At 43.5% G+C, this 26,500-nt stretch overlaps 1 protein-coding gene across 9 annotated transcripts in view; it reads right to left on the reverse strand.

Moving 5' to 3' along the window:
- lims2 (LIM and senescent cell antigen-like domains 2) overlaps window positions 1-26,500 on the reverse strand; it is a 65,243-nt gene that overhangs the window by 12,719 nt on the left and 26,024 nt on the right. For 6 of the 9 annotated variants that reach the window (XM_084083908.1, XM_084083909.1, XM_084083905.1 and 3 more), the window contains exons 2-5: window positions 4,810-4,969; window positions 3,124-3,190; window positions 2,471-2,591; window positions 794-943 (exon numbers count right to left, since the gene is read on the reverse strand). In XM_084083908.1, the coding sequence (XP_083940034.1) occupies window positions 794-943; window positions 2,471-2,591; window positions 3,124-3,190; window positions 4,810-4,969 (498 nt within the window). Of the gene's footprint in view, window positions 1-793; window positions 944-2,470; window positions 2,592-3,123; window positions 3,191-4,809; window positions 4,970-15,096; window positions 15,218-26,500 lie in introns of those variants that run through there. The other 3 variants (XM_084083903.1, XM_084083911.1, XM_084083910.1) reach the window with 3 other exon arrangements.

Raw genomic sequence — 26,500 nt, forward strand, 5'->3', positions numbered from 1 at the left:
GTTCCTGGGGCAGACCAAGGACCAGATGTGGGGGATTATATTGTCACACTGGCCTTGGAACGCCTTGTGATTGCCCAGTATGAAGTGGCTAATGTGGCCTGGGAAAGGGAAGTCTGGAGCTCTCTGCTGGAACTGTGCCCCAGGTGAAGGAGTTCAAGTATCTCTGGGTCTTGTTCACGAGTGAGATGACGGCGGAGCGGGAGATCAGCCGGAGAAGGGGAGCACCAGGAGCGGTACTGCGTTCGATGTACCACACTGTTGTGGCAAAAAGAGAGCTGAGCCAGAAGGCAAAGCTCTCAACCTACCTACCTACCTACCAGGAATGGAGGAATCTCCATTCCTGCTCTCACCTGTGGCCATGAAATGATCGTCATAATGACCCACAAGCTGGTGGATAGAAGTGGCCTAAAACTGGTTTTCTCTGGAGAGTGGCTGGCAATGCCTGCTCCTTGGCATAGAGAGGAGCCAGATTGAGATGGATGCCACTTGGTAGCCTCCCCAGGGAGGCACACCCACCAGGGAGGAGGCCACAGGGAGGACCAAGGACCAGATGGGGGGGATTATATGTCTCCGCTGGCCTGGGAACGACTCGGAATCCCTCCAGTTAGAGCTGGCTGATGTGGCCAGAGAAAGAGAAGTCTGGGAGTTTCTGCTGGGACTGCTACCTGCACGACCAGACTCCGGATAAGAGGGCGAAGATGGATGGATGGATGGATGGATGGATGGATGGATGGATGGATGGATGGGTGGATGGGTGAGTGGGTGGGTGCGTGCATGTGTGTGGGCACTGTACCCGCAGTTGTTGCAGTTGAAGTGGTCAGGGTGGTACGGGTCGTTCTTGAAGAGCAGCGGCTGCTCCTCGATGATGGCGTGACACTTCTGGCAGATGTACTTGCCCAGACCGCGAGCCTTCTCTCTGTTGTGGCACGGACGGCACAGGTGTCTGAGAGCAAGCGAGCGAGCGAGCGAGCGAGAGAGAGAGAGAGAGAGAGAGAGAGAGAGAGAGAGAGACACAGAGAAGCATTAAACTCTGGCTTAACCAAATAAGACCTGAGGCCGATTCTACAAATGCCTTCTAAATCAGTATTTCTCACACTTTCAAGATTTTTCAAAAATATCTGCTATTTTGGAATAGCCAACGCTAAAATCTAAAAAGACACAGATGCTTTCCCGGTTTTAATGGGTTAAAGTTAACCCAACTTAACCCATTTTCAACCTTATCTTCATATCATTGGTTCTTCTCACTGGTGCTCATTATAAGATGGCACAATTTCCGGCATCTCACTGGTGCGCTATCAGAAAATAGAAACCACTGCCTTTCTTTTCCTGTAAATAGAAGCCATTAACTGAATTACTGATGATGTCACTGGTAGGCAGGTGTCTGAACTGTGCACAGCCCTCCTCTGAGACACAGAGGGAGTAGACATAAATTGCGTTATCTGATAATGAGCATTAGTGAGGACCAATTATATGAAGATAGGTTAGAAGTGGGTGAAGTGGTCCTTTTAGTGAAATGCTATTACAAATGAAGGCATGCAGGATGTTTATAAAACCACTGAGAAGGTTTTAACACAGTTACAGTTAATGTAATAAACTGACAATCTGGTACCGCCCAAATTTAGCACGAACATGGGAAAATATTCATTCTACTACTCTGTTACCATAAGGTGAAATTCCCTGACATCATCCATTAAAGCAGTGGTTTTAACCCTTTTCATATCAAGGTCCATGTTTATTCGGCATTTGATCCGTGGAACCACCGTTTGATGAGATTTAGCCTCTCAGACCCAAAACCTTTAATATTTTGTCGTCGTTGGATGAAATTTGGATGCTGTATTGATGTTGGTACCATAGGAGAGATGACAGGCAAACGTTGATCAAAATAACAATTATTCAATTAAGTAAATGCAGATGTTTAACAATAATTTAACTCTTGAGAGCGTGAAATGAAACCAAATGGACCCGTAAGGGTCCATTTGGTTTCATTTGACACTCTCAAGAGTTAAAGATCTTTAAGGGTCCATTTGGTTTAATTTACTCTCAAGAGTTAAAGATCTTTAAGGGTCCATTTGGTTACCAACTCTCCATCATTTAGCTGGGGACCACCTGGAACCCCCTCTAGGACCACTGGTGGTCCCCAGACCACTGGTTGAAAACCACTGCATTAAAGGACGCGAATCACTGTCTTCTTTTCAAAACTGTCCTGAAAAGGTATCTGTCAGAAAACGACATAGATATTAAATCTCTTTGAAATGCGGGGTCATACAATGCCGCCGGTTTTACTTTTTCTCCTCTGTAAATATAGCTAGTTGTATCTGTTGATGACGTGTATTAATGTGTTAACATGCTATGCTATGTTGATGAATTGATTAAATAGGACCACAATGGAAACAAGTCCCCACAACTTTTTTGTGTTATCCTTTTAGCCAAAGTGTTTTACTGTACCTCAATCAATCACACTGACACGTACCTGCCGGCGTTCTTGACAAAGCCCACGTCCGCCAACACGGCCTGGCAGATGTCACAGCAGAAACAGTCCGGGTGCCAGCTCTGGTTCATGGCTTTGATGACACGGCCGATGATGAACTCCCCTGGACATTCATAGTTAAACATGGTAGTCATTTTATATCGTCATCATTAACCACGTTAACCCTATGTCGTCACTGTCGGGTGGAAACCTTGTATGTCCAAAACTGTTACTTTTCAGGAAAAAAAAACAAAAAACCTGTGCTTCAAAAATAGCGAAGATAGCCAATCTACAATCTCACAACGCTTTGCATTGTGACGCTTGCAGATTGGCTATTTTCACTCGTTTTGCACGACACTGTTGTACATCGAAGCAGGGCATTCATTTACAAAAAAAACATAACAAGTTGAAATATGGAGATACAAGGTTTCTACCCGACAACAATGATAGACTTCGTTGACCGGGGTTCCTCAGGGGTCTATACCTGACCCTCCTCTCCTTTTGTCAAGGGAAAGCATACTATAGATGTAGTATTTGATTTAATAAATACAATTACAACATTCTATTCATACTGTTCACTTTATATTCAATCATAATAACCTCAGATATTTTACCAAATAATATAAGTTTCATGACACTGCAGTTGCGGTACTCACCACACTGGTGGCAGCAGGGAGCAAACAGCATCTGGAAATCGTGCTCGCAGTACTTCCTGCCTTCGAACTGCAGAAGAAGAACAATACATACGTTAGAATAAAACTATAAATATTCCTTATACATTAGTCAATCAGTTAAAGATCTATTAGAAACAGCTGTTACTGTGTCTTTTCTAACCTTTATTTACCCAGGGGAGGTTCGCTGAGAACTAATGATCTTTCTCAGGAACGCCCTGCTTCTTAAAGGAGTGTTTCACAACGGGTTTATACCTCTGAGAGTGTACAAATGGCGAGGATAAGCGAAAAAAGCGAGACCTTATGGTGAAAAAGGTTGAGACCTTATGGGTCCATTTGGTTCCATTTGTGCAGTCTCAGAGTTAAACACTGAGGATTTTACAGTGTGGATTTGGGGTTCCAGAGATAAAAACGTAGCATCAAATGGGGGTTCGTGGCCTAATGCATATCAAACTAGGGGTCCCTGGCCTGAAATGAAAAAGGTTGAGAAACACTGTCTTATATCAATTATATAGAGGAAAGATGAATGGCTTCCTTCCCTGGGCTTTGATCTGTGCAATTGTGTGTGTGTGTGTGTGTGTGTGTGTGTGTGTGTGTGTGTGTGTGTGTGTGTGTGTGCGTGCGTGCGTGCGTGCGTGCGTGCGTGCGTGCGTGCGTGCGTGCGTGCGTGCGTGCGTGCGTGCGTGCGTGCGTGCGTGTGTAGCTTTGATCTCATGTACACAGAGGCATCTTGCCTTTGATGCAGTCACTGAAAGCAGACCTGTGGGCTCTCAGGGGCCTGCTGGAGAGCCATGTGGCCACTATTGATCAGCTCACAGTTTTACTGGAAACAACAAGCCTCTACAACATCTTGACCTCTCTCTGTTAACCTTAAAAAGGATCAGGTGCTTCATAATGCTTTAATGGAAACACTCTCCCACTGTTCAAGAGGAAGGATAGAGTTGCTCACCAGTGGCGTAAAGTACATTTACTCAAGTACTGTGCGTAATTACAAATTTGAGGTACTTTTACTTCACTAGTGTTTCCAATTTTCATTACTTTTACTCCACTATAATTTATTTGACAACTTAGGTACTAATTACATACTAGATTGAGAATTTGACATTATTGCAAAACCACTTCAGCCCTACATATACTTCAGCTATTTGAAAATAGCCGATCTACAGTACAAGCTCACAACGCGTCGCATGTGAGCTTGTAGATCGTCTATTTTCAAATGATTTTATAGCTACACTTTTACTTTTGGTACTTTTTTTAGGGCTTTTTATGTCTTTATTTAGAGAGTCTATATTGTCTATATTGTCTGAATCAACTTTGTTCGTGTTCGTTTATGTGTCTAAAATAGTGACTTTGAGAGCTGTTTTACTGTACAATGTAAGTCAATGAGGAGAATATTTAGAATGATCAATTTCTAATCAATGGAGCAATTATTTTTGATTTCTTGTCCACCTTTGCTGTTACATCATGGCAAGTTAACTACACAACCCAAACCTCTACCAAAGTGGTCTTGCCCTTTAAGCATATTTTGATGCCAATACTTTTGTATTTTTTACTAAAGCAAACGTTGAATACCGGACTTTTACTTGTAACAGAGTATTTCTTCATTATGGTATTAATACTTTTACTTAAGTAAACCATGTGAGTATACTTCTTCCACCAGTTGTTGCTCACCTCATAGAACAGTCCCTCGGGGAACTGCTGGAAGCACTGTGCGCAGACGAAGCACTGCTCGTGGTACAGCTCCCCGTTGCTGTTGACGATCTTCTCGGCCGGGGCGAAGCCGCTCTTGCAGCGCTCGCACATGGCGTTGGCCAGAGCGTTGGCCATGTTGCTGCAACGAACAGGAGGAGAGGAGAGACGTTTACTCATATGCAGCGGTGTGACAGGTTCATCGAAGTAATCAAGGTTAATCGATTATAATAAAATCATTGATGATTGGTTATTTTATAAAATAACCGATGGGTAATAAATATCTATTTTGGGCATGTCAACCAGGGGGGTTGCATGTCAACTCCTACATTTCCAGGTGCTTGTTAGGGTGGGGAGTCCCCAGTTCATATACGATTATTTTGAAGGTCCTGGCCTGAAAAGTTTGAGAACCACTGCTTGTTGTCATATAAAACAGCTGGGCTAGGTAGTCAGAATGAGATGACAGCTCATTCTGTGTAAGCTCATCCCAGCGCTGGGAATTGGAAGATGGGAGAGCCTTTCCACAAACTGACCTGTAAGTGCTGAATTATTACTGTATCAGCTTTCTGTGTGTGAGCGTGCGCGCGTGTACTTATATTACTATACTTGCGAGGACCATATGGTATATCTGGTCCTCACAAGAGAAATTAAGTTTATGGGATTTGGGGGAGTTATGCTTACAATCAATCGGTGTTCTAAAATGCTGATGTCCTCACAAATGTAGTAATGCAAACATGTGCGTGTGTGCATGTGTATGCATGTGTACGTGTGCACGTGTGTGTGTGTGTGTGTGTGTGTGTGTGTGTGTGTGTGTGTGTGTGTGTGTGTGTGTGTGTGTGTGTGTGTGTGTGTACATGGCAGAAAACAGACGTCTGGCTTGCAACTCAATTTGGTACGCTCCACTCCCAGCTTTAATGAAAAGAGAGCGCCTGTTAAACCAGCCAATAATTGTACAGTATCTGCCAAGGAACTCCACGGACCAAAAACCAAGTAAACAACAACGTGTGAACAAATTATGATGATAGCGTAGATATCTTACTGTGTGTGTGTGTGTGTGTGTGTGTGTGTGTGTGTGTGTGTGTGTGTGTGTGTGTGTGTGTGTGTGTGTGTGTGTGTGTGTGTGCGTGCGTGCGTGCGTGCGTGCGTGCGTGCGTGCGTGTGCATGCGGTATTCAAAAGAGAAATTGAGTTCAATGAGGGCAGCACTGGGTGTTTAAAAACTGTCTAAGTATGTAGTGTTTCTCAACCACTGGCTCTGGGCCCATGTTTTGACCGGGTCATGGAACATGTTCAACAGAAGACATATGTGGGGTATTTTGAAACACACTGTTCTCAAAGTGTGGTCCGGGGACCCCCAGGGGTCCTAGAGGAGACTTCAGTGGGGCCCCCAACAAAAACACAGCGGCTAGCCATTACTGAATAGATAATTTATTAAATGTAATAATTACACCTTGTGCAACATTCACAATCACTGGTTGTGACTGCAGTGGTGGAAAGTACATGTACTCAAGTACTGCACTTAAGTACAATTTGAGGTATTTTGTACTACGAGGTTCCCAGGATCGAACTGGGAACCTCGCAATAGGCTCTATGCACAGCAGCCATATTGGAAAGACATTGGGCCTATCCTTACTTCCTTCACAGGTGTTACCAATGATACTAATGAAGGCTATGTTCCATTCTGGTCAGGGTGCTGATATCATGCATGTTGGCTCACTAGAAACACTCCATTTTGGTTCCAAAATGGCCCCTTATGGTGGGTGTGTAACTCTGAGAGTGTACAAATGGAACCAAATGGACCCTTCCGTCCATTTGGTTCCATTTGTACACTCTCAGAGTTATGGGGGTCCTTCAAAATAAGACAACCACTATGCCACACTAAATGGAACAGAGCCTTAATTAGTATCATTGGTAACACCTGTGAAGGAAGTAAGGAAGGGGCCCAATTCATTGCCAATATGGCTGCTGTGCATAGAGCCTATTCCCATCCGGCCACTTTACCGGCCACTCTACCCCTGAGCCACTGCCACCCATGTGCCCGAGTACTTCCATCACTGGCAATGAGAACCAGTGAGAGAGAGAGAGAGAGAGAGAGAGAGAGAGAGAGAGAGAGAGAGAGAGAGAGAGAGAGAGAGAGAGAGAGAGAGAGAGAGAGAGAGAGAGAGAGAGAGAGAGAGAGGTAGAAACTGAGCTACACTTCCTAACCACTTGCCCACTGTGCCAAGACATCAGAGACACATACTTCCCGCGGATTACAAAACAATCCCCCAAGGAGAGTTTGAAAACATGACTAATGACCAAAGAACTCCATATCTGTTGGGTGAAGAACAACAATGTGCAAACACACACAGCAGCAAGATGTGTGTGAGCTGTTGTGACAAGGAGAAGGATGTCTAATGGAACACAAACAACCTTCAGGACTACAAATGATTGTGTGCATCCCTGCACTGTTTACACCAAATAATGCCAATAAAGCTCCTTTGAATTGCATTGAATTGAATTGAATTGAATTGAATTGAATTGAATTGAATTGAATTGAGAGAGAGAGAGAGAGAGAGAGAGAGAGAGAGAGAGAAAGAAAGAGGAGGTAGATAATTCTTGTCTGCTTTGTTTAAAAAGGTCAGAATTCCAAAGAGTGTCCAGGCAACTGTGACACACACACACACACACACACACACACACACACACACACACACACACACACACACACACACACACACACACACACACACACACACACACACACACACACACACACACACACACACACACACACACACACACAAGACCATGTAAGGTGTTCAGCGTGTGATGCCATCCATCCATACTGACTGCGTTACATCATTGTGTGCGTGTGCGTGTGCGTGTGCGTGTGCGTGTGCGTGTGTGTGTGTACATTCCCCATCAGCCTCTGCTCTGTTGCTACACAGCAGCACAACCGTTTTAATGTGGTCGCAGTCGGTTGGAAACCTTCTACAAAACTGGAAATTTCAGGATATGGGGGGGAAGAACCTGTGTTCCAATGGATCCAATGAGTCACAAGTTCTTGTTAATACTTTTCGTTGGGTCAATATTTATTACAGACTTTCACTTTCCAATATCCTGTTGCCTAATGGGTAACAAACATAACGTCCAGACTTGCGAGGAGCACCGTTGCTCCAATCCGCACCAAACTTGACGCAAACTCGGTTCAGAAGTCTGCAATGACAATAGTCACACCAGGGACCACGTTGTACAAATCAGCATACTTGTAGATCGGCTACTTGTGTGCGACACTATCTTACGACTAAGTAGGGTGTTCATTTACAACAAAAAAACGCATCAAAAGTTGATATGAGGTTTCTGCCCGACAGGGACCATATGTTATTTTTCGCACATTTTGTGACTCATTGGAGAGTCCAGCTTGTAGAGACAGGAGAGCAGTGTTGATTTCATCGACTAAAACTATGACGAAAATGTTTGTCATATACCCTTTTTCACAAACGAAAACTAAATAAAAACTAAATACATACTAAGCTATGATGACTAAAACTAAGACTAAATATATTGACAATTTTGTCAACAAATAAAAACTAGTGGTGTGTGGACTAGTGGAGAAGAGATCCAGTAGAACTAAAAGGCAAGTCATTTTATGTTTGGTTGCGCTCAGGTGTTGCGCTCTGAAAATATCAGATCTACAAGCTCACTGCTATTTTCAGCATGCATCCAAGTGTAAAATCAGCCATTACGACGGCATCAAGGCACCGGCAAAATTCATTTAGTCGACTACATCAACTGTAGATTTAGTAATCTATAAATGACACAGATGCGTTCCCGGTCTTAATGTGTTGAGGGGTTAAGGGGTGTTAAGGGGTGAATGAGGGGAGACAGGGGAGCTTTTTGGCTGAAGGCTCTTTCTTTGTTGTTTATCAATTGTAAGTTCATGTTTAGCCTAACGTTGAGAAATACATATAATTTGACTGACGCAACTTCCATCTCCGCGATCACTTATAAACAAAAAGAGACACAAGTGTTCAACAGCAACAACAGAGTGTAACACCCCACCGATCAAGCGTGGCTTCATATTTGATTGTTTGAAAAGCCACAACAACAGACATGATGAAACTTTGTCATCAGGGTAAGTGATGAGTACTAAGAAAACAAATACAATGTGCTACAATGTAACTAGCATAACAAGTAAACATCATACTTCTATCTAAATAGCATCTGGTAAATAGCATCATTTACAAAAACATTGTGCAACATCCTAAACGTAATAATATATATAAAAAATATGAAATACATATATACATATCTAACTGTGTGCGGGTAATGTGCATATCTAATCAATAGCAGCAATGTCACAGTCGAATGTTACAGGTCCATTTGGTTCTATTTGTACACTCTCAGAGTTATGGGGGTCCTTGAAATTAAAAAAGTTTGAGAACCACTGTGCCACACTAAATGGAACAGAGCCTTCATTAGAATCAAGGCAATATGGCTGCTGAGCACAGAGCAGTGGTTCTCAAACCTTTTCATGTCAAGGACCCCCAAATCTACAATTATTAGCCCGCGGACCTCCATTTGAAAAGACATGCCAGGGACCCCCATAAGAGAAGATTTGTACGGCTCTATAGCAGTGATTCTCAACCATTTTATTTTCAAGGACCCCCCAGTTTGACAAGCATTATTAGGCTACGGTCTACCTCCATTTAATGGCATTTCTGTCTCTGACTGGGACCCCAATTTGTATTGTAAAATCAATGTGAATGTAACTCTGAGAGTGTACAAATGGAACCAAATGGACCCGTCAGGGTCCATTTGGTTCCATTTGTACACTCTCAGAGTTACAGACCCATAAGGGTCCATTTGGTTCCTACTATCATTTAGCTGGGGACCCCCTGGAACTCCCTCAAGGACTTTTGAGAACCACTGGCATAGAGCCTATATTGCACTCTCACCACATTGACACAAGATTGTACACTCTCTGAGTTACAGACCCATAAGGGTCCATCTGGTTCCTACTATCATTTAGCTGGGTGGACCCCATGGAACTCCCTCAAGGACCCCTGGGGGTCTCCCCGGACCCCCACTTTGAAAACCACTGGCACAGAGCCTATTGCACTCTCTCACCACATTGACACAAGATGCTTGCGTCGATGTGGAGGAGCCTTCTCCATCTGGCTCTGGTGCTTCACGCTGCTGCGTTCACACTCTTCTTATCACATCCATATTGTTCTTGCTCCAGCACCACGCCCCTCCCTGTCTGGACTGGACCCCGCTGCTCATGAACCCAGAGCCCTACCCATAGCCTCAAAGAATGCCGGGAGGAAGTGACACATCCCTTGGGCATTTTTCTACCCCACCTCTCACACACACACACACACACACACACACACACACACACACACACACACACACACACACACACACACACACACACACACACACACACACACACACACACACACACACACACACACACACACACACACACACACACACACGTCACTCCCCAACTCTCCACTACTCTCCCTCGCCCATCCTCACACACAGAAGGACATATAAGGAGATGTGGAATCTTAAACAAAATTCACTTAAGGGACCACAATCATTCGCTCCGACCAAACAGAGCTATGCGGCGGTCTCTGAGTCACTCTTCGAGTCTCCTACCGGAACCGCTGCCGTTCAATCAAATTATTGGCTTAGGAATGCGACAAAAACTAAAATATATCCATGAATTCAAGTCGCACTAATCGATAAAAAAAAAAAAAATTTGGGGGTGAATTATCCCTTTAAGTGGACAGGGGGACGTGAACCCACGACCCTTTGGGGTCCACTCTCTGTCCAGCCCAGTGTGCTGCTGCTGCTGCTGCTCGGTAACTGTAATTGGCGGCTGGTTGTCAACACATGGATGGATGTCCCAGAGAGGAAGCAGGTCCACCGTCTGCTCTGTTCTACTGTTTGTCTCTTCTGTTTGGAATAACTACAAGCCCTCCCACATAACCTTAAAGTCCCCCGCAATATACTGTATCCGCCATACCCACTCCACACAAGATTTTCTTTTTGCCAGATTTGTTTTACGGCCAGTGGGCCTATTATTATACGTATGTCTGTGTGTTTGTGTCCAGAACTAATCTTGACAAACAGCTGCAAAGCGCCAAACTTCTTGCCAGTAGGCTAACTTCGTACCTCTGCTAATTTGGAGCCATGCCGTTCCCAGGATGATTTGATTCTCCTTTTATTTTTTACTTTCTAATTGTTTCCGCACAGTTTTTGCTGCTGGGCAATTGTCCTGCAGTCTCTATTGAGAGACGACCGTTTTGTATTTATAGGTGAAGTATTTATAATGATCGCTATTTCATTTATGCCCAGAGCCATTGAGACATATTAACACATTCACTGCCATTGACGGAGTGAATATATATATATATATTATTATTTTATTTTTTTCCCCACACTGAGCCAGGAGATAACGCGATCCAAAGATTTACTGCTCCATTCACTTCCTGGTTAAAGTATTTGGTAAATATTCTGTATCTCAGCTCATGTGTTTTACTATGCATTTTTGGCTAAACATGCTATTTTCAACTGGGTATAACAAGCAAACGGGAGGTCCATTTTTTTGGGGGGGGGGGGCAGAAGCACAGTGAAACCCTCCGTGATTAGCAACCATCAGGGGATCGATCATACTGGAGATAAATATTCTGTGGTTCTTGAAAGATTAATCAGAATGCTTAAAAATGCTGGCAGAAGCTACAGCCTGTTTAGTCAATACCCCTGGCAGTCAATGTTGTGTTAAGAAAATGAATCACCAAGTTAAATGTCATAATCGTGACAGCCCTAATCATAACCGGGACACCACTCCCCTGGCTCCCCCTGTCTTATCAAACACAGCTCCTCCACATATCCGGCAAGTAGCATTTACTCACAGGATGCTTCAAAAGGTCAAAGGCTCTCCCTCCCCGGCTACCAGTCCACACAGATATCCTCAACCCCAGAGGGGTGCGTTCCATACATTCCATAGGGCTGGACCACTCATGGACAAATGACATCATCGACTAGAATGCGAGTAAAATAACTATTTTTAACCCATTAAGACCTGAGGCGATTCTTTAAAAAAAAAACAGTTTTTGGAAAAAAAACGTTTTCAAGATTTTTCAAAAATAGCAGATCTACAAGTTCACTTTGTTACTTCCACATTGCTCTTTTTGTTGCCGTTATCTCTGAAAATGGGTGAAGTGGTCCTTTAACTCTAAGAGTCGGGTCCATGGGCTAATGCAGAGCAAACTGGGGGTCCTTGAGATGAAACAGTTTGAACGAAGATGAGTCAACTCTTTCCATCTCAATGGCTCTGGACTAGATGACATGGCCAGAAAGTGGCCAGTTCGTCAATGTGGTGATGATGATTTTGTGCGTCGTGGTTCACAAACTGCACGCCTACTAACCCCAGCATCTGCATTGTGGGGAAAGCTTTCACAGAAAATAGCCGATCAACAAGATTACAACGCGTTGCAGCTTCCCCACAATAACAGAAAACAGAAACCACATAGGGTTTAAGTTAGATAAACTCTGGAGGCCAGGAGGCAATGCCATTGACACCCAGAATAACCACTTTCAACTAGGTGTGTCACTATTTTGTAGCCTGGAATCCAGGACTGATTTGCTCTGCTCCGTGGATGAAAAAGAAAAGGAAAAAAAATGCTGAATGGACCGAATAAGTCTGGATTCCAGGCTAACTATTTTGGGCATGTCATTTTAGGTGAAGAAAGGTGTTCAAAATGTTGCAAAGAATTGTTCAATATTATTCAGTGATCGTGATATGTGCACTCTGGCGGTTTCAACAGTTTCAACTACATTTTAGTTCAGGGGTCTTCAACAGGGGGTCCGGGACCAGGACCACTAGGGGGTCCTCAGAGTTACTACAGGGGGTCCGCCAAATCTTTGTGTGATATGATTTTTTTTTTACCATAACCATTTCAACCCTAACATCCCTTTTCTGAGGAGAACTTTAGCCAAAAAATTGCCGATCTACAAGTTCACAACGCCTCGCGCTGCGAGGCGTTGTGAGCTTGTAGATCGGCTATTTTTGGTAAAGGGTATAGGTGTAGAGGGAAAAAAGGGCAGACCAAGTAAACAAAAAAAGTTTAATCTGAAACATCATTTTATACAATATAGAGGGGGTCCCTGCTTCATCTCTTTCTCAGCTAGGGGGTCCTTGGTCTGAAAACGTTGAAGACCCCTGTTTTAGTTACATAATTTAACTAATTATGTTAAGTAAATGCACAAATATCAACGCTAGATGTATAAATAAATAAAGTAAATAAATAAATACACGCATACATACACACACACACGTATGCGGTACGAGCAGACTGCGTAACGTGACATGTCCAACCCTCGCTAGTCCCTCACAGACATACTTGGCATGCCAGTTGGCATATTTCACTTTGCATAACAAACTCCCCCCCACCCCCCTACCCCCCTGGCACTAAAATAGCACTCACTTCATCCTCGGCGGCCTCGCCTCGGCCCAGAGAGACCGGCGTATAGCGGCGGTGTGGTGAGCTGAGCAGAGCTAGCTCAATCCCCTGCTTAGACAAACACAGCACCTGGGACAAGCTTTAGAAGAGCAACGCCATTGTAAAGCTCCCTCTCTCTCTCTCTGCTCCCAACACCAGAACACCAGAATTCCTCACATTCTGAGACCAGGGGCTAATCTTAGAAAACACAACCCAGATGGACTCCATAAACAACTTAACCCGTTAAAGCCGGGAACGCATCTGTGTAACCACTTTAAACCTTTTTAATTTTTTTTCCTTTGGCTATTCAAAAATTAGCAGATATACAAGCTCGTAGCGCGGCACTAGATCTGCTATTTATTTTTTTTATCGTGAAAATGTGTGCAAATCTTTGAATATTATTTTAGTGAACATTTTAACTCAAATCTTTGCTTCTGGGGGGGGGTCTCTGGAACAAAATATTTTGAGATGAGGGGTCCGCGGCCAATTACACATCATATTGGGTGGTCCTTGACACGAAAAAGTTTGAGCACCACTGATATAGAAACATACGTTTTTTCAGAATACTGTTGGGATTTAGAAGACATTTTCTAGAATCGGCTGCAGGTCTTAATGGGTTAAAAAACGTGTCTGAGCCGGGTGGCTCTCTCACTTCGACTTCATGACTTCAGCTGAATATGTTTTAGAGTATTATAACTTAAAGGTAGGGTAAGTGATTTTCTTTGGTTAAAATAAGTGTTAAATGCCGCTATATTCTGATAGTACTCATTGCTGTAGAGTGTTTGTTCAGTAACAGGAGTCGCCATGTCTCTCCAGCCTCTTTATTAAACACAAAAATGCATTTTCAGGTCGGGATACCAGTTTTATCCAATCAGGATAGAGAACTCGGACAGGATACAGATTAAAGTGGAATTGGAAGTGATGACACAAAGAAATTAGCAGAAAACTAAATAAATGGGTACTCTCTCCTGATTGGCTGACATTTTGTCACCTACCTGTAAATGTATTTCCTGTTTATTAAAGAGCTGGAGAGACAGGGAGACTCCTGTTACTGAACAAACACTCTATAGCAATGTGAGCTTATAGATCAGCTATTTTTTTAGGGATTTGCTGAAGACAGGAAAAGTCTCTAAGCCCCAGTCTCTAAGACTCGAGGTGTTTAAGTGGTTAAATGGCTTTTGTTTGTATCAACTACTGGAATAGCTGTCTTGCAGTGGTGTAAAGTAACTAAGTACATTTACTCAAGTACTGTACTTAAGTACAATTTTGAGGTACTTTTACTTTACTGGAGTATTTCCAATTTCCAACACTTTTACTTCTGCTCCACTACATCTCTAAGGCAAATATTGTACTTTTACTCCACTACAATTATTTGCAAACTTTAGTTACTAGTTACTTTGTAGATGTTACGTTATAGAACATACATTAACCACTTCAGCCCTATTTTATACACAGGCTATTTGAAAATAGCCGATCTACAAGCTCACAACGCGTTGCATTGCGACCAATACCTATACTTTTGTACTTTTACTCAAGTCAATTTTGAATTCCGGACTTTTACTTGTAACAGTACTTCTACATTGCACTTTTACTCAAGTAAAACATTTGAGTCCTTTTTTTCCACCACATGCCGTCTTCACTGTGACAAGTTCTCCCATAAATCAACATTCAAAGTGACGAGAGGGAAAGCAATCAAAGGAATAAATCCTCCACATGATTATTCCGGGCCCGCTCCAGTGAACCTCCCCATGGGTTTCTGCTTTACTTACAATTTGGCATAAAAGTCACAGAACTCCTTGTAGACCTTCACGTCGCTCTTACGCTTCTGGTTCTTGGAGACGGGCACCTCGCCGTCCTCCCCCCCGCCGCCCCCGTCCCCGTCCCCGTTCCTGGGACCCCCGTTCATCTCCCCGTGATGATGATGATGATAAGGGACGTCCGGGGCCTCTCCGTCCTCGGGGATGGAGGGGGGCAGCGAGCGGCCGTTTAGTTCCATTGCAGAACGGTTAGTTCCAAACTAAAATATGATGATGATGATGATGCCAACCCTCCGAACACCAGCCGGGCTAAAAGTATGAGTCCAAATAGATCCCTTGGTCTTGGTGGTGATGGTTCCTTTCCGTCCTATAGCAAAGCATTAGCAGGTCTGTGTCCGCGCGCGCGCGTGTGTGTGTGTGTGTGTGTGTGTGTGTGTGTGTGTGTGTGTGTGTGTGTGTGTGTGTGTGTGTGTGTGACGTGTGAGTGTGTGTGTGTGTGTGTGTGTGTGTGTGTGTGTGTGTGTGTGTGTGTGTGTGTGTGTGTGTGTGTGTGTGTGTGTGTGTGTGTGTGTGTGTGTGTGTGTGTGTGTGTGTGTAAGGGCAGAGGAGCTGTGTGCTTCCACACACAGCTACCAGAAGACTGACTCCTGCACTGGGAAGCACCGTGGATGTGAGTTCCTCTCTCCCTCCCTCTCTCTCTCTCTCTCTGACACACACACACACACACACACCCACCTCCCTCCCTGTTCTCACATTTAATCCTCACTTTCCCATACTCTCTCTCTCTCTCTCTCTCTCTCTGTCTCTGCTGTCACACTGCGCTGTCTATTCTTGGGTGGTTACTCAAATTAAAGTGGCCACCCTGACGCCTGCCCGGAACCTCACAGAGGTCAATGTGCCACTGGACAGACGGACACAACACGCACGCACTCTCACACACACACACACACACACACACGCACGCACGCACGCACGCACGCACGCACGCACGCACGCACGCACGCACAGACTTTTAACTTGGAAGGATCTGATTTGTGAGGATGGGATGTTTTCACTTAAGATCAGACCATCTTAGCCGTCTGTGTGTGTGTGTGTGTGTGTGTGTGTGTGTGTGTGTGTGTGTGTGTGTGTGTGTGTGTGTGTGTGTGTGTGTGTGTGTGTGTGTGTGTGTGTGAGCCAGCTCTCAGCTCTCTGGGAGATCTGACAGCGTGGCTCCAGTTTGGGTGTGAGAGTGTGGATACTGACACACACACACACACACACACACACACACACACACACACACACACACACACACACACACACACACACACACACACACACACACACACACACACACACACACACACACACACACACACACACACACACACACACACACACACACACACACACACACACACACACACACCGTCCACTGTGTCTCACAGAAAGAGACCTTTGTTTACCTCCGTCCAAGCTGTGGTGGAAGAAGTACTTCAATGTTTTACTTACATAAAAGTAGCAATACCACAATGTGAAAAACACTGCTACAGGTAAAAGGCACGTATTCAACATTTTTACTGGAGTCAAAGTACAAAAGTATTGGTATCAGAATATTACTTGCTGTAGCAAAGAAAACCTTTTTCTAGATCTGTTATTTTTAAGTTAAGTATAAAATAGGGCTTAATTGGTTGAAATATGTTTTGTAATAATCATCTAAATCGACAAAGTAACTTGTAACTAAAGTTTTCAAATAATTGTACTGGAGTAAAAAGTACAACATTTGCCTCAGGCATGTAGTGTGTACGTATTGAAAAATTACACGTAAAAGTACCTACAAATTGTACTTAAGTGCAGTACTTGAGTGAAAGTACTTCAATACTCCATTTCTCCACAGCATAAACACAGAGGAATAACATGTCAGGCTACAGATTGCAACAATCACGCACCGTTAGATGCGTCCCAGCTGAACCATGGATGGACGCGCGCATGCATCCCCAATCATTAGCGGGACAGATGTGGGACCCCTGGGACCCCCGTGGCAAATATGTGCATGTTGTATTGATTATTCATTTTGAATGCTTCAGAAGTGACATGATCCATCTGTATGTGTGTCATGTGGAGCCAATAACTGTATTTCTAGTCCCTTGTTTTGTGCGAGCGTGTGTGTGTGTGTGTGTGTGTGTGTGTGTGTGTGTGTGTGTGTGTGTGTGTGTGTGTGTGTGTGTGTGTGTGTGTGTGTGTGTGTGTGTGTGTGTGTGTGTGTGTGTGTGTGTGTGCGCGCGCGTCTGTTTGTTTGTGCGTGTGTGTGCCTATATTACTATGCTTGCAAGGGCTAAATGTCCCCACAAGTATAGTAAAATTTACCATTAGGACCATTAACCGTCAAAACTGATTTTTAGAGTTAGGCTGATGAGATTCAGGTTGGGGTTAGGGTTAAGATGAGGCATTTGGGGGTTAGGTTTAGCGTTTGGGATTAGATTTATGCATGATCAGCTATTTTCAGCTTTCGGATTTGGATTTAAAAATGGCAAAATATTTTAAAACTGAAAAAAAAAGAAGAATAATCATAAAATGCCTTCATGAGTCTCGTGTGTGTGTGTGTGTGTGTGTGTGTGTGTGTGTGTGTGTGTGTGTGTGTGTGTGTGTGTGTGTGTGTGTGTGTCTGTCTCACTGCATGACTCCATCATTCCACAAATAGATGCCCAGCGTGCCCTTAACTCCAAACTAGGTGCTGGCAGCTGCTGGTTTCTGTCTCTGTGTGGGTGTGTGTTTGTGTGTGACGGTGTGTGTGTGTGCGTGCGTGTGTTCACAGAATACATCTATTCTTGTTTGTCTAGGGATCGATTTGTTACATCTAACCACATGAACCCTACGTATTAGCCTATTCTGGCCAATCAAGCTTGTAAACAAGCTTGTGAGCTTGTACATCGGCTATTTTTGGCCGAAAGGTTAGGTGTAGAGGTTTAAAAAAAAGGATGGGCCAAGTCTACAGTAGACCCCTGGGGTAAAAGTGGATAATACTGGTGAAAATGTGCACTCACTTGAAATCCCCCAGAACAACGTTAGTGAACAATCGAATGCTGTTGTGAAATGAAACCCATGGAATTCCCTGCTAGGATTTTTCCATGTTTCCTTCTCCCAGAACAACAGATTGTGAGGTCCTGGATATTAACATGGGCTGATGTCATCTCTACCAAAACAATTCCTGGTCACTGCCAGGAAGGTTCACACAGTGCTCTGTGATGAGCCAGAGGGTCTGCTATCTGCAAAGAGAAGCAGTGAGTCGCAGCACTTTAGCAGAGTGGAGTTCCAGAGGGAACCGTCTTATACTGCCATGGGAATTACTGTTGAGTGACACGAGTACAAAGGACAGAGGGTGGGACCAAAAAAAACAGGAAAAAACACACCGAAAGTGTTCTCTGTTTATATCCCTCTGTGTAACACAGCGAGAGAAAGACAGGCAGACAGACAGACAGACAGACAGACAGACAGACAGACAGACAGACAGACAGACAGACATACAGAGAGGGGGACAGGAGAAGAGTGAGAGAAGACAGAGAGAGACAGACAGAGAGATGGAATGTATCTGTGTGTGTGTGTGTGTGTGTGTGTGTGTGTGTGTGTGTGTGTGTGTGTGTGTGTGTGTGTGTGTGTGTGTGTGTGTGTGTGTGTGTGTGTGTGTGTGTGTGTGTGTGTGTGTGTGTGTGTGAAAGAGAGAGAGAGAGAGAGAGAGAGAGAGAGAGAAAGAGACAGAGAGACAGGCCACTAACAAGGCCACTGCAACATGTTGCATTACTGCTAGGAATCTCTGTACGTATGTCTGTACTTCACATATCTCCACAACCGCCCATCCGATCTACTTTGGACTGAGGACCCAAGGAAGTGTAACGTGGACTGTGAAGCCGATGGGATGAGCGGTCCGTTCCTAGCGGTCAGTCGACTTTTTAAATGTGTGAAGAATTCCTGACAAGACTCCAGTTGCTCCCTCTGTCTCTTACCCGCCTGACACAGTCCAGGCAGATGGCCGCCCACTATTAGAGCCTGGGTCTGCCTGACGTTTCTTCCAGTGAAGGGGGAGTTTTTCGTTGCCTGACTTGTTGCATAAATTGCTTGCTCAGGGTGCGACAATGACAAGATATTGGAAAGAAACTGGGCCTCTTCCTTACTTCCTTCACAGATCTTACCAATGTAATGAAGGCTCTGTTCCATTTAGTGTACACACAGTGGTTCTCAAACATTTTCATTTCAAGGACCCCCATAACTCTGAGAGTACAAATGGAACCAAATGGACCCTTACAGGTCCTGAATTACACACCTGCAAGGGGCCATTTGGAACGCCCTCAAGGAACCATAAGGGTCCCTGGACCACACTTTGAGACCCACTGGTGTAGCAGAGAGTTTCCAGCGAGCCAACATGCAACAATATTAACCTGACTCTGTTTGACCAGAATAGACAGAGCCTTCATTAGTATCACTAACTGTGAAGGAAGGAAGCCCAATTTCTTTCCATTATGGCTGCTGTGCACAGCATCTCCCATTTCATTTGTCTGTGCCTGTGGTCCTTGAGGGGGTTCCAGGGGGTCCCCATAAAAAATGGTGATGTTTGAGACGTAAAAAGCAGCTGTTCATGTGTAAAGTAGCGGCTAGCAGCTAACGGCGGTTGGACTTATTTTGTCCATCAGGTCTATTCCTGACTCCGCTGTCAGCCGACACCTCAGGACAACAGGTGGCTCGACAGGAGTCTGTCTGCTTTCTGTCTGTCCCTCTATACACCTCCACCTTCACATCGTTATAGGCGAAAATACATTAGCAGATCTACAAGCTCACTATGTGTCGCACAGCGATGCATTGTGAGCTTGTAAATCTGCTATTTTAGCTATTTTCGTGCAACACCACACAACTAAGTATGAAAAAGGGCTCAAGTGTTTGAACTAAACTTCCAACTTTTGGCGGAAAATATTTTTTGTCGAGCAACAATTTTTTACACTTATAACAGGTGTTAATTAAGCTTTACCGATTAATAGTTAATTGAAAAGTTAGAATCATCATACAAACAAAACATTTATAAAACATGTTTAAGTGAAAGGGAGTTCTGCACAGAGCCTCTTCAACTATAAACACAGCACTGATTTATCTCCATCATGTTTCACCTACACTACAACCCAGCACTGCCACCTAGAGGCTGAAACTGCACACTGGTTAACAGCCTGTTAAACTTTATGAGCCTTGTCCTATAAACCAGGACAAATCATTTTCATTTCAAGGACCCCCATAACTCTGAGAGTGTACAAAATAAATTGAACCAAATGGACCCGTAAGGGTCCATTTGGTTCCATTTGTACACTCTCAGAGTTACAGACCTGTTAAGGGTCAATTTGAAACCCCCTCAAGAAACCCTGAGGGTCCCCGGACCATCACTTTCTGAACCACTGCACTAAACTATTATTTACTATCAGATTTTGTACTCTTCCTTGTGATCGTTTTATCTTCTTTAGCCTTCTTTGTTTCCCTTGCTTCATGTGTTGTACGATGTCCCTACTGTACCTCTCTCCACACACTATCTAATAGGAAAAAGACCATTAGAAAAAAGTCCTTTTTGCATGACGGGTGACAAATTAAAGGAAAAACCAACATAAAGTGCAACCACCAGAACAGCATCAATGCATTCTTTGCATAGACAATCAACTCAAGTGTACTCAAACCATGCCAGGAACTGTTCTTACAGTCTGATCACATCCTCCAATGACATTCTCAGTCACCCAGGGAACAGTTGCTCTTCTGTTTTTCCTTGCATATTGCATTATGTATCAACAGTCATCCACTGTGCACTTTGACCACATGTGTCAAACCTAGTCACTGATGATGTATTTCCCAGGCACTTCACATAGATCAAAATGCAGAAGTCACTTTAGTCACTATGTTTCCTATTAAAACACTAGCAGTTGATTCAAGTTTTAGTGACTTAAAATCTATCTATGCTATCTATGTCCCAAATAAAGGGATACGGGTCCAGTGGGTACCTAAACCTAAACCTTGTGGGCACCTCAATGTGAAAAAAAGAAAGAATAAATTGAATAAATGTATGCTTTGTAAACTATAAATGATTTTAGCATGCACAGCACATCATTATCAGACCAGAATTTACCCTTCAACTTCGTGTTCATCTCCAAAATTACTGGCTATCACAGGTAGCATTTGTAGACATATTTGGCCTCAAATATAACATTTAAAAAAGTGGTGCCCAGTGTTCCGGTTACCCAATAAAGAACCCACTTTCATAGTCACTTTTTCTCTTCCCATCTTGATCAAAAATCAAGGTCAACTGGACCTGCACAGTATTTGTATTCATGTATGTAAAAATGCTCAGTTCTATCAATATGCAAGGATCTGCATTAGTCAAGTTTCACCACGCGTTTGTTCAGGTTTTTCCTTTCGTTTGACACCTGTCTGTATGTTAGAGTAGATGACCAGAATGTACTGAGAGTCAAGAACTCTCAAACTCTGTTATTACACAGTCTGCTCTTCAGTGTGGGTTCAGTAAATGAGGACATGTAGGCTCAAACACTGGGGGAGTTTAGAGAGAACAGGAACTGGCTAAATCTCACTTAAGACACTGCTGTGTGTTTGGTCTTCGCCTGCTGCTGTATTTGCCAAATACAGGCAAACACAGCGAGACCCTGCGCCCAACCCCACTGTTTAACACACACACACACACACACACACACACACTACAAACAGACCTTACTCACACACTGTGTCAACAGTAACCATGGGAACGCAGCCATAAGGGTTGCTTGAGCTCAAAACATGTTACCTTTGGCTAGACTGGAGAGGGTACGTGCACACACACACACACACACACACACACACACACACACACACACACACACACACACACACACACACACACACACACACACACACACACACACACACACACACACACACACACACACACCTCTTCGATGACTAAACGAGGGCACTAATCTAGCTATAATATGATATCGGAGGAGTGACATTTCCTCTGTTGTGTTCTTTTTGTTTCCCGACGTGACCTTTCACCTGTCCAACGCCCTCCACTAGAGACCAGACTCCATCCACGTTCCATTTCCTGCCTGGCTGGCTGCAGAGGATATGATGGCAGTCAGACAAAGCACTAAAACACCACTCATCAGGGACCTACAAACTGAAATCCTCAGTGTCCCTTTAAACTCTGAGAGTAAGGGTTCATTTGGCTACATTTCTATTCTCTCAGAGTTACACATGGAAATCATGAAGGTGCAGTAAAGTCATATTTCTCTTGTTGAGTGTTTAACAGATCTATATTCTCATTCTAATCATTTCTATAGACTATACGGTAACAGGGCGTCTTCCTGTCTCTCCAGCTCTCTAGTAAACACTAAACAGAAAATACATTTTCAGGTCAGGATACCAATTTCATCCAATCAGGAGAGAGACCCCTCTTCATGAACAAACACTCTATAGCAGAGGTCTTCAACAGGGGGTCCGGGACCCCTAGGGGGTCCTCAGAGTTACTACAGGGGGTCCGCCAAATCTTTGTGTGATTTTTACATTAACCACTTCAACCAAGCATCCCTATTCTGAGGAGAACTTTAGCCAAAAATAGCAGATCTACAAGCACACAACGCCTCGCGCTGCGAGGCGTTGTGCGCTTGTAGATCGGCTATTTTCGGCAAAGTGGTTTGGTGTAGGGGGAAAAAAGAGCAGGCTAAGTACAGAGTGAAAGGTCAGATTTACTAAGTATTGTTTAAGTGCATGGTTAAATGTCTGGAAATACACATTAACATGAATCCAACATGATAAGTGCTGTGAAACAAGTCTATGAAGCTGCATATGAAATCTATGAAAAAATACATATTTTATACAATGTATAATGGGGGTCCCTGCTTTATCTCGCTCTCAGCCAAGGGGTCCTTGGCCTGAAAACGTAGAAGACCCCTGCTCTATAGTAATGTTTCTATCACAATATAGAGCATATAGAGCAGCTTTAACACTGAGGATGTTACTGTGTAGGCTCTGGAACAACCTGACCGAGGAGCCTACAGGAGCAGCAATGACTTTTATATTTTAAATCTAATTCCCAGGTCTCTCTGGAACTCAATGGGACTTTCCCGGCTCAATAAGCGATACATTGTACAAACTTTGTTCCTTTCATGCAATTTATTTATTTATTTACTGGAATTCTATTAAAGAAATTAAAACTCAATGAGCCTTATCGTTGATGTTTTGCTCTAACGTAGCACCATACACACGTATTACAGGGCTTATTATAATAACTGTGTGGAACTGTTATGACAGTGATCATTATCACAGGATCATAACAAAACACTTCATTACACACAGATTACTATCTCTGTGCGGCTTTGTTGTCAAGAGGGTCGCAGCGGGCGAGAGCGAGGCGTGTGTGTGTGTGTGTGTGTGTGTGTGTGTGTGTGTGTGTGTGTGTGTGTGTGTGTGTGTGTGTGTGTGTGTGTGTGTGTGTGTGTGTGTGTGTGTGTGTGTGTGTGTGCGTGTGTCTGTGTGTGTGTGTGTGTGTGTGTGTGTGTGTGTGTGTGTGTGTGTGTGTGTGTGTGTGTGCATGTGCATGTGCATGTGTGTGTGATATGATATTGAGCTCTCCAGAGAGTTGCAGTGTGTATTATGTCTCTGCCTTTGACAGGGTGACCTCTCTCTCTCTCTCTCTCTCTCTCTCTCTCACTGCATTCCTCACATTACTGCAGCCCTCTCTAATCACTGCAGAATCAGCAGCAAACAGTAACGCGCGCACGCACGCACGCACGCACACACACACACACACACACACACACACACACACACACACACACACACACACACACACACACACACACACACACACACACACACACACACACACACACACACACACACACACACACACACACACACACACACACACACACACACACAATGCATTTTGAGCTTGTAGATCTGCTATTTAAAAAAAAGGTTTACTCAAGAAATTGTTTGAAATGTCAAGAAAATGCTTCTTTTTCTTTTCTTTTAAACTAAAACGAGTACTTTTTTTCCCAGGGACGTGCAGAGAGAAATAGAGGGGCAGGGGCTGACATGTAGAAAATGAAAAATCATTTCGGCAACCACCGGCACATTTTTTGGTATCATTTCTAATCACATTTAGAGGAATATCTCATTTTAAATGAACACTAGGATTATACTTGTCATGAAAAAATAAGTCCACATCCAATCCCATTTTCAAATGGCCAAAATGTATAGGGCTGAAGTGGTTTAACCCTTTAAGACCTGAGGCGATTCTTAAAAATGTTTTCTAAAATCCTAACAGTTTTTTGAAAAAAAAAATGTTTTCAAGATTTTTCAAAAATAGCAGATCTACAAGCTCATAGCGCGCAAAGAAATCTTAAGTGACACAGATGCGTTCCAGGTATTAATGGGTTAACTAAAGTTTTCCAAATAATTGTAGTGGAGTAAAAGTACCATATTTTCCTCTGAGATGTAGTGGAGTAGAAGTAAAAGTATGTAAATGCAAAATACTCCAGTGAAGTAGAAATTCCTCAAATGTGTGCTTAAGTACAGTACTTGAGTAAATGTACTTAGTTACTTCTCACCATAGTAAACGCTGCGTTCATGGTCTTACAGACGAGCGCGTGGCGCCTGCTTCTTCCAGTCAGTGATGATGATGTGAAAGTGATACTGTGAACGCCCCCACCGCATCCCAGAGTGAGGAAGTGAGAGATGGAGAGCTGCAGCATGAGGTTATTTTAACTGTACAGAACAGATGTGTCGCTTATGAGAGACGGCAGGCCGTGCGTTAAGCCTCTAATCTACAGCATCACACATGCAAGCACCTCTCACAACACGCTGCATGACATACTACACTACATCCACACTGAGAGAGAGAGAGAGAGGGAGAGAGAGACTATCTGTACCAAGTTGACCTCGACATAGTAGAACTACTGGACATGTTGGCAACTACCAGAATGTTGCTGTCGGGCAGAAACCTCTTATCTCCATATTCTAAATGTTTGTGTTTTTCTTCCGTAAATTAACGCCCTACGTGATCATACTAGAGCCTCACACAAAAGATCTGCTACACCAGTAGCAGATCTGCAAGCTCGTAGCTCGAGCGTGTAGATCTGCTACTTTTGATGCTTTTGAATTTGAATCCTGAAAAGTAACAGTTTTGAGGCATATGAGACATATGAGGTTTATGAGACATATGAGGTTTATGAGGTTTCCACCCAGAGAGACGAGAATCAGAATCAGACAGAGAGACAGAGAGACAGACAGACAGACAGACAGACAGACAGACTGCACATTCTTGAATACTATTTTTAAATACTTTTGAAAATGTGCTACTATTTGTCCCATGAAGTTTTATACCTGTGCAAAATCCTGAAAGATTGCCGCCATTCGTTTCAAAAAGCTTTACCTCAAGCTATCCTTAGCTACATGTATGTGTATGTGTATATATAACTATTTCGGAGTATTCTTTATGGATGGTTTTTGACACATGCTTTGGCAATGTTAAAGGTATGTTTTCTCATGCTAATAAAGCTCCTTTGAATTTAATTGAAGTGAAGTGAATGAGAGAGAGAGAGGGAGGGAGGGAGAGAGAGAGAGAGAGAGAGATGAACTGAACTGAATTGAAGAGAGAGTGAGAAATAAAGGACAAACACAGGAGAGAGGTCATGTGTGTATTCCTGCACCCAGTTGACCTCAGACATACGACTACTTTACATATGAACAGAGCAACTACCTTCACATACATTTGACAAAACTGCTGCCATTTGTGTATCATTTTAAATACTGTTGAAAAGATGTTGCTATTTGTTTCAAAAGCGTTACACCAAGCTCCCCTTGTCTACAAGTTTATATATAACTATTTATAAGAGCAAGTGTAATCTAGTTTTTCCAACACACTTCTTTATTCCCTGTGTGTCATGTTTTGTTTTTCTTATTTGACACTTGCTTTGACAATGTAAACGTATGTTTTCTCACGCCAATAAATCTCCTTTGAATTGAAAATGTAATTGAACTGAGAGAGTACACAGACAGAAAGGAGAAAGAGAGAGAGAGAGAGGAGAAGTGAGGGTTAAATCCCCTACAGCCACAGATGTGCGGTCAGAGAGTGCCCTTGAGCAAGACATCAAAACCATTAAAGCCCACTTAGAAGTTGACCAGCATCCCCCAGGGCTCTGTACTAGGTCCCCTCCATTTCCCCCTCTCTACACCAAATCGAAAGTAGCAGATCTAACACGATCTAGTAGCTCACGCGCCGTGAGCTTATAGATCTGCCATTTCCGCCTAGAGAACTAGTGAAAGTGAGGCATCTTTAGATCGATAGATTATGTTTGTTGTCATTGCGTTAAACATACACAGAAACTGTGTTTGGTAGCAACCCGCTCCAAACAGC

The sequence above is a fragment of the Gymnoscopelus microlampas genome (assembly GCF_963454915.1).
Source record: "Gymnoscopelus microlampas genome assembly, chromosome: 17".
NCBI classification, from domain to species: Eukaryota; Metazoa; Chordata; class Actinopteri; order Myctophiformes; family Myctophidae; genus Gymnoscopelus; species Gymnoscopelus microlampas.